This window comes from Carassius gibelio, chromosome B9, assembly GCF_023724105.1.
Source record: "Carassius gibelio isolate Cgi1373 ecotype wild population from Czech Republic chromosome B9, carGib1.2-hapl.c, whole genome shotgun sequence".
In the NCBI taxonomy this organism is placed as follows: domain Eukaryota; kingdom Metazoa; phylum Chordata; class Actinopteri; order Cypriniformes; family Cyprinidae; genus Carassius; species Carassius gibelio.
The window spans coordinates 4,894,521-4,904,059 of record NC_068404.1 but is presented as its reverse complement, the minus strand read 5'-3'; the positions used below and the strand labels follow the sequence as shown (position 1 = coordinate 4,904,059).

The 9,539-nt window shown below is 37.1% G+C and overlaps 1 protein-coding gene across 2 annotated transcripts; it reads right to left on the bottom strand.

Annotated features, from left to right (window-relative positions):
* Positions 1-5,028: 5,028 nt before the first annotated feature.
* On the bottom strand, positions 5,029-9,197 carry cmklr2 (chemerin chemokine-like receptor 2). 2 transcript variants are annotated; one of them, XM_052566170.1, is made up of 3 exons: positions 8,987-9,197; positions 7,990-8,092; positions 5,029-6,432 (listed from the first exon to the last, which is right to left on the bottom strand). In XM_052566170.1, the coding sequence occupies exon 3, from the start codon at positions 6,429-6,431 to the stop codon at positions 5,361-5,363; it is 1,071 nt and encodes a 356-aa protein (XP_052422130.1). In that variant the 5' UTR covers position 6,432; positions 7,990-8,092; positions 8,987-9,197; the 3' UTR covers positions 5,029-5,360. The 2 variants fall into 2 exon arrangements, with proteins under 2 accessions (XP_052422130.1, XP_052422131.1); XM_052566171.1 differs by lacking the exon at positions 7,990-8,092 and having other exon boundaries at positions 8,987-9,132.
* Between the last annotated feature and the right edge of the window lie 342 nt (positions 9,198-9,539).

The following is a 9,539-nucleotide window of genomic DNA, read 5'->3' as shown; positions in this document are numbered from 1 at the left end:
CACCCCTAATATATATATATATATATATATATATTATAAAGTTTTTTTTTCCAGGGAGATTATTTTGTGCTATATACTATTTTTCATAGCAAAAATAAAAAATAAATGCAAAAATGAACCAAAAATAAAAACTCACAATAATATCTTTCCAAGTGTTTTTTTATTTTTATTTTTTTAATGCATCTGTCAAACACAAAAGAAGATCATTTTCAACATGTCTTGTGTTTTGAGTGTGTAAGTCCAATGAAATGAGACCCATTGTTCTTTTGGACTACACTGACTTTCACTGTATAGACAAAAACATTACTTTTGGGTGAACCTATATTTCAAATCTACCTATTAATTTAATTGGTAAGTAGTTATGTAATAAACAGGATAACAGTTAACCACATTTTCACTAAACTGCATTATTAAAAATATTATTAATCATGCAAAATAACTAATTCTTTGTGTACAGCAACTTAAAAGGGACCATATGGCAGCTCTGTGTTGCCTGCAGCAGCTGGCGGTGATTTGAAAAGACAACACATTGTGCTGCTGACCTGCAGGTCAAATTCCCTTCCATGTTCCCTTCCAGCTGTACCTCTCTCTGCAATGAACCAAAACTCATGTCCAACACAATCTCCTGAAATAACTGTGATCCAACAGGATTACCGGAGGTCCTGCAGTCTTCGAGATTTCAAAGATAAAAGGTTGACGGATAATTTAGTAGATACTTAAAAGTGCACAGCTGCACGTACATGTCACCAAAGACAGCACAAACATTATAAAAGCAAACATCAAAGACAGGTCAGTGCTTTTAAATACAGAAGTGATGTTTCAAGGGTTTATTTGGTGTATTCAAAATGCAGTGACCTTTTTTTTGTAAGAAACATGCTTTTAGCCCACACCAAATGAAAGCCGATCATGACAGCCATGACACAGAATGATTCACTGTGAAGAATGACTAACAGTTCATACAAAAAAATCATGCTGTTCCCAACCTGCACGACTTTCTGTTTAGCGCAATGTTGATGTAGATATTTTCTAGTGTGACAAAACTAATCTATTTTAAGAAAAGTTCACTTTGGGGAACCCAAATTCGTACTTTTTCTCATTGCTGTGAAAACTCCTTATTGACAGTGTATCATTCATCTACAATGAAACAGCCAGGAATTCACATATGTTTTCACACTTATAAAGTACATCAACATCCAGGTTTAATTCCCCTGTTTTCAACAGTAGACGCACTCATTAAAGACATGTTTACGACATTTCTGTCTCTGAATTAGCGGGGCTTTAGGGATGTGAAGAGACTTGCTGAAAGGACCAGTCATTTTAAATGCCATGACAATATGTACTGTATTTTAAAGAGTAGTCTGCTCATCTGTGAGGAATGTAAACATGAATTGATCTTCTGTGAGACTGTAGCACCCGTCCAGATGACCGTCAGCAGCTCCACACATCACGAACATCAACAACACTGATAAAAGTCTGTGTGTTTGTGACCGCCCTTCACACATCAGCCACCCTTCACAGAGAAGTGCGCTTCAGTGCATTCAGTGTGCACTTGTAGTAAACTTTTGGTAGAACATTGCGTTAGCAGCCCAAAAGGTCGAGGGTTCAATTCCCAGGGAACACACATACTGCCAAAAAAAAATTATATTTTATATACATATATATATTGAATGCACTGTAGATTGCTTTGGATAAACGTTTCAGTTAAATCTAAATTTAAGAAAGACACTTTAAAATAAAGTGCCCTCATGTTGAAATAATTTCCATTGTTGGGGGTCGCGGGGGTCACCACCCACAACACGCTTCAACAAATGCAACATGATGCTGAAATCAAATACAAAAACAGTTTTACTGAAAATAAAGTGAAAGTTACTATATTTCTTTTTAAACATCTTTGGCTTTTTATATCAACAATCTGGGTGCAAATATTTAGGTGGTTTGTGAATAGAAAGCTCAAGCACCAAATGAATCATTCTCAGGAAACTGTGGCATTTGTGGTCCATGTCTCATGACCTGTAGTACTAAAATTACTCCTGAGAATACATTTCTTTTACTATGAAAATAACACTTCTTGTTTATTTGTTTTTGCTCACTCTTACTTCAGTTTTTTGGTTTAAATGTATGTGCTATTCATAGTGTTTAAATGAAGTATGTTCTTCATAGCAGTAATGGACAGTGAAGTAAGATTTTCAGTCTTTATAAGCAATGAAATTCTAACCATCAATGATGCCGAGCCTGAAATACTACAAAAATGTGGTCCATCTGGGGTAAATCAAGCAAATTACATTCAAGAACGGGTGAAATTACAGATAAGTTAGATGCATTTTCCAATACCAGATCTTTCTGCTGTTCTCATTATTTCATTTTCTTAACAGTATCCACGAATCAACCACCAGTGATTCATTGTAAATTGTGTAAGTGCTGTAACAGCTTACAGATCTGTGAAAGTAATGGAAGTAATAATATTTGTGGACAGTGAGCAAATACTCAAGAAGCCAACACAAAACAAAGAACACAGAAGTCAAATAAAAGATTGCATTCTGCTCGCAGAAACAAGAACTCTCAGAAGGAAACAAAGAACGTTCACATACACTGCACATTCCACTAATATGGTACATAGCAGTTGTTTTGACCTTTTTGACTGGATCCAGTGATGAAAATCATACAACATCATAATTTTGATTAAGAGAAAGAAATAAAAACTGCATTTTTCATGCAAACCTCACTCTTGAAAATAAAGGTGCTTCAAAAGAATAGCCATAGAAGAAGCATTTTTGCTTCCGGAAAGAACCATTCAACCATCTCTTTCTTACCTTTTAATAATTTGAAGAACCTTCTTTCGCCACAAAGAACCTTTTGTGAAACAGAAAGGTTCTTCAGATGTTAAAGGTTCTTTATGGAACCATTTAGACAAAAAGGTTCTTCTATGACATCGTGAAGCACCTTTATTTTTAAGAGTGCTGTTACTGCATGATTTTCTCCAGCACAAAAACTGTAGCATTCATTATTTGGACACATTTTTTAATACATTTCTGCATTGTCATACTTCAAGCTTCAAGCACATCATTCCTGTTAACCAAATAAGTGTAAACATTTTCAAACCAACTCTTTCTTTACTTGCTTTTTCAATTTATGGTGAATATAAATTTATGAACAAACAAAAATGACCAAACCAGCTTTACCATTAACTTCACCCGAGGCTAAATTTACAACTCTTGTTACTTGTGAAGATTGGTTACAGGTTTGTAAAAAATTGCAAACCCCTTAAAAAAATCACAATACAATTACAATACAATATTTAGTTTGATCTATAAGTTGAAGCCCTATTTTGAAAGGAGACTGAAAATACCAATTAAGGCAACATTTGTGATTCAGCGTTCCAGTTGTTGTTCAAGACTTCTCCGTTGGCACATCAATTTGTTGGAAAAATACTGCTTCGCTCCCCTCAAAAAACTTGGAAATCTGGTCTCCATTTCGTAGCCAGATTTCAATCAAGTCAATGTAATGGAATGTCCTGCATTTGGTTGAAAAATTCACTGATAAAGTCAGAAGGTAACAGTCTGCAACACTTTTTGTCTTAAAGCATGTCCAACACTTCGTAGCACAGATTTAGTATTAAAATGTGCTCATCTTGCTCCACTGTCACCGTTTGCTGCTTTGTTGTTTGCTAGTTATTCTAACTTTAACCGACCAGCACATCATCAACACTTATAAAGTGAGTTTGGGGGCAGCTAATGGTATGGAAGAAATGATTCACTTCATCTCAAAGATTAAAATGTATTTCTTTCATTGCACTTGCACACGCACTCTTTTTCTCTTTTTAAGGATGAGGAGATGCAAACTCTAAACACATGTAAATCTTGTCACCATATGTGGCAGGAATAGGAATGAGCTCTTTAGTGCCTCCTCTGTACAGTGCTAAACCCAGCCACTTGTTGAGTTTGGTTTGTCTGATGTTATGGATGGGACATTTGTCAAAGTGACGAGTGGCTGGAGTTTTGAATGTAGTGTATTTTGTCATTACTGTAATGTTTTATTTTTTCTTATTGTTGAACCCGCTGTTGCTGCTGTCCTATTTCTAGCTTCATTCCTTGGCTTGTGTCTTGGCTTTTTATCTCCTTTTCTTCCTCCTTTTTAAATCTGGCTAACATTTAATGATTGTGTAACTCCAAAGCAAAAAGCAAAGAGGAACCCCACAATGAACTGCTGTCTGGATATTCACTAAACTTCGATATGCTGGAGATACACGGAGCTTAAATACAAGGTTTGTTTATAGGTTGGACATTTAAATGAAGGTTGAAGGTTCAAACATGCAAGAACTGAGTGTGGAAAACTGGTCATTGTTTAAACATTTGTGTCTGTTTTTCTCAGATATGCTTACAGTTCAGTTTTTGGTGTAAACAAGACAAAACTCTACATCTGTTAACAGTGTAGCTCTTATTTCAGTGGAAATGTTTTTGTGTTCCTCTAGCTGTGGCCGTTGATTAAAACATTAGGCTATTTTTTTTTTTTTTTTTTTGTCATGTACTTTTTTACTTTTATACAGTATATATTAAGAGAACTAAATTTGAAAACATGACCCATCCTATAGTACACTGAAAGTTTTCTGAGTTTCAAAATTTCTGTTTTTACTTACAAGAAATATACAGAGTTTAATGCAAGTTAAGCAACATTTGTGTGATAATGCTGATTACACAAAACATTTATTTCCATAAAAACAGAGGCTATAATGAGTCATAATGGAAGTAAATGAAGCTTAAAAATGCTTTTTTTTTTTAGTTTTAAGTTTCATTGCCACGCCATCAAAGTTGAAAAATTGGATTTAACTTTAAATAGAAAAAAGTTGGTAAGTTATACTTAACACTATAAACATGTTAACATGCATATTGCTTACATATCGAGACTATACTATTGAAACACTGAGTATTTTACTGTTTAATTCACTTACATTATAAGCTCTGATTTTTGCTATTTGTTTTATTTTTGCTTTTATTTCATAATTTATAGATAAAGCAGTATAAATCTAAGACATTAGCATTAGCGACTTTATTGATTCATTGGAGTGCATCCAAACGACGTGATAATACATAAAATGCATTTCAATTTAAACAAAGTCCTTTCAAACAGAGCTGAAATATCCCTCATCTTACTCTCAGAGATGTGCAGAAAACACTTTGCAGAGAAAAGTCTATTAATTCTTTTCTTATGGTTACAGGTAAAACTATATATGTTTTTTTTTAACAGTACGACATAAAATAGATGATGCATTAAATACACATTTACTGCAATGTGCTAAATAAGAAATGAAAGCCAGTATTTCCCAACCACTTGAGTCCAGTTCCACTTCAGGAGTTCAGGGGTGATCAGACGTAGGAGTTGGCCGTGGTTTCTTCAGGTGAGCAGCTGGGCAGCGGCGAGTCTAACTCCGTCGCAGACACTGACTGACTCAGCTCCCTCAGCGAGCTCTTGGTGAACTTCAAACACGACCTCCTCACCAGTTTACGCACCTTCTTGGTTAGCAGTACGTACAGGATGGGGTTGACGCAGCTGTTGAAGAAGGCCAGGCTGGTGGCGAGCGGGAAGCCCACGATGAGCACGGAGTGCAGGTAGTTGGTGTGATGCATGCTCAGCTCCATCAGGCTGAACGTGTGAAACGGCACCCAACACAAGAAGAAAGCAAGAATCACGGCAGAGACGGTTCTGGAGAAGCTGTTCACGCGCACCGAGTCGGACTGGCGCATCTTAATAGCCAGCAGAACGCCGCTGATGGTGATGGTTGCAAACGGAAGCAGAAAGCCCACTGCGGTGCGCATCGACACCATCGCGATGTGCCTCACCACTATCATGTGCCTGCTCTCATCGTGAAAGTTATTAAAACACACAACCTTCCCTTTGTGCTGGAACACGTCACGGAAAATCAATGCCGGACAGCTTAGACAGCAGGACGTGATCCAAATCAGCGCACACACGCACCAGGCCCTCCGGACGTTTCTGTACTTCTCCGACCAGCTCAGGTGGGCCAGTGAGATGTAGCGATCCAAGCTCAAGACGGTCAGAAACAGCACGCTGGCGTACATGTTCATGGTGCACACGAACGAGTTCAGCTTGCACATGGTCTTCCCGAAGAGCCAGTGAAAGTCTCGCAGCACGTAGTCGATGGAGAACGGCAGGAAGAGCACGAACACAAAGTCAGCGATGGCCAGATTCTGCAGCCAAACGCTGTTCACGGTCCGTTTGCTTTTGAAACCGGTCACCCAGATGACCAGGCCGTTCCCGATGACTCCCAGAGTGAACGCCAGGCTGTAGATGATCACTGATATGATGTGAAGAGCTTCTCTCTGAGCGTAGCCTCCAGCCTTGGCCTCCTCCACGTATCCATAGTCCATGTATTCATAAGTGCTGTTTTCATACTCTCCGTCTTCCTGGGTCATCATTCTAGAAACAAAATCACAAATAAGATTTCTTTAATATCGATTGTAAAATTAATGAGAGCAAATGGAGACCAAATGGAGGATTTTCCTTAGTTGAAGTTGACTCCCCCTCTTGACATTGGTCGGTTAAACAGTTAGCCCCGCCCCACTGTCACACCATTGGTTGAGCCAATGCTGCTGTGTTGGGCAGATTGGGATGAACAAGCAAATATATAACCTAGGCTCATTAGAGACCTGAGGCGATATTTCTGCAAAATGATATGAGTTAATGTGCAAAAATTTGTAACTTTTGTGTTGTTTTTTAATTTTTTTAATGATTTAATGTAATCATGTTTTCTTTATCCTGCCTTCCAAATAATATCAATCAAACTGCAGTTGGGTTGTTTTGATGAAATAATAATAACTAAAAAAAAACGGCTAACACAAAACACAATAAAAAACATGATTTATGAATCATATTTTATATCTGTTTTTGCAAATAAGCTCTTCTTCTTGCACGTTTTCAGACACTTCTAAAGTCGAGTGTTTATCGAGTTACATTAATAGTGCTTTCATTTGCAAAACAGTTGAATGTAAATCCTGCAAGATTTTATAACGTTGATTGTTATATGTATTTGTAAAATTTTTGAAAAATAAGTTAAATGCTCATATTTGAAAATTACTTAGCAGCACCTACTCTAAACCCTAACCAACAGTGCTAACCAATGCAATCGTGAGAAAAAGATGCATTTGCTAAAGCAACCATGCCATCTGTGCTCTTTTATCATGATTTGTGTTTCACAGGACGCATACCAAGCGCTGTACCAGGTGAGCTGCTGAGCACGTTTACTATATCATAAATGCTTTCTTCAAAATGTATTCATTTACAAGCAATCTAATAAATGTTGTTGGTATTTCATTTTAAAGCCCCTAATGCTAATTTCAGCTGGAAGCTGCAGTAGATATGTATGTTTTGGAGTTTTTCTGAAATGTTGGTAGAGGCATGCATTTCCAGTGAGCCTATAGGTTTCAAACAGAGCAATGTTTGGATGGCACCACAGACTGTTTACTCTTTTCAGGGGAATCAGCCAACAAAGAAAGTTGATACTGTAAGTAAACCATTACTTACTGTAATACTGTAAGTATTACCCTTTACTTAATAAACTGAGCTTCAACATTAAAAAAATAGACACATCTCGACAATGTTTCAAACTCCGCTCATATTGATCAAGACACTAAATTCTCCAATCAAAAGTGACGTTTAGTTAAATAGTTTTTTTAGCTCAATACATTTACAAATGTAATACTAATTTGGCACATAGTCGAAACAGATTTCCAATAAGCCACTTGAGTTATTAAAAAGCCGCACCTGAGCAACCATTTTCCTCTGTGAATCGCACAGAAGTATTTTAACAGACACACAGACGTATAACAGAGTCTCTCATCTTCATGTCTACAGCATGAAAATATTGAACATGTTATTCTCTCTGAGAAGGCCTAGATCAAAATTGATCCCAGATTTTGCAAAACTATCGAGGCCCCTCAATCCAAACACACTTGTTGAAAGACATTTCAGAATTACCTGACAGCGTCCTGCTCACAGACCTCAGCTCCTCTGCAAGAATTCCTGTCGATTTCACAAAAAGATTTGTGATATCCCTGATGGGTGTTTCCCTGTTATTGTTCTGGCAGTAGAATGAGAGAGAGGGAGAGAGAGAGGTGAAAAAGGAGTAAAAAGACAGGATGTGGATTGAGTATGGCACACACACACATACACACACACACACACATTTGTCCCTTGGTAAAATCATTCCCGTGTTTTGTTTTCTGCCCTGGGGTCTGTGGTCAGAGTTTCGCCAGCATGCGCACAGAAGGTTTTTATGATTCTGCTCTGTCACTAACTCACAAACCTCTCACTCGACAGGAATGCTTCTCTCTAGGATCTTTCCATATGTGCTTCCAGAGGACTTTAGGATCCTAATGAGAGATGTATGATTATTCTCTCTCTGGAAATGTGAGCTGTTAAGAAACGGGACTGCAATTATGATGGAGTCAACACAAATTAGCTCATGTCACAACTGAGCTGTCATTGCATGCAAAAAGTGCAATGAGCAACAACTGATACAGGCTAATTATCACACGGCTGCAGAATGAATCAAAACTTGAGCAACAAGGACAGAGATGTTTTCATAGCCTGCCCTGCCAAGTAAAATCAGAATCCAAACAAGGTTTTATGGTGTGATGCCACTGAAGCACCTTTTTAAGTCTCTCAAAAACTTTTCATTCACTGGTATTTCTTTAAAAAAAAACATTAGGCCGATAATAAAATAATAATAATAATATAACAAATAAATCCATAAATCAACATCTATTGGATCTAAAACCTTAATAACTTCTTTTGCCAAACTTAAAAAGATGTAAAAATAGCGACTGAAGGACTTTCATTGTTTAATGAGTTTAATGCATTTAGTGAGTTTGTGGTAAATTAACTGGAAAAAGCAGTTCGTAACGAGATTACAGTTAATAAAGCAGTTAAATAAATTAAAATAAACTAAACTGTAATAAAAGCGTTACCATACCTTGTTTATTGTCGAGGATGTTGTTCGCAAACCCAAATCTTTACTCAAATGCTTCGCCCATTTGTTGGAAGCAGTATAAATTGTCGTCTTATATTAGAGTCGTTTGGTGGAGTTCAGCTCGCGCAGTTCAGATCGCTGATAAATGAACTGAATGGATGTTACAAAGAAGTGACTGTAGTGTGCACACGTCTCTCTCTCTCTCTCTCTCTCTCTCTCTCTCTCTCTCTCTCTCTCTCTCTCTTTCATAGCATAGCAGTGCGCAACAGATGAGCGTTCATTTCTGACACAAATAAATACTTAATTTTGTGACCGTAACTATATTTATCATGTATTTACAACCTCTGGACTTCTTTCGAAAACATCCTGAATAAAATACATCACAGCTGCTGCAAAACAAATTAAGCACCACGTCAATTTTCAGCACTGATACAGTAGCATACTATGCAGGTTAAACTTTATTTAAAGGTGTCCTTGTTACAGTGTAATTAAACAACTAAGTACGGAGTAATATAAATTAACTTCATGCACTTACTATATGGTTAGGGTTAGGGTT

Coding starts and splice junctions, on each gene's coding strand:
- cmklr2 (XM_052566170.1), bottom strand. CDS start 6,431: ATGATGACCCAGGAAGACGGAGAGTATGAAAACAGCACTTATGAATAC.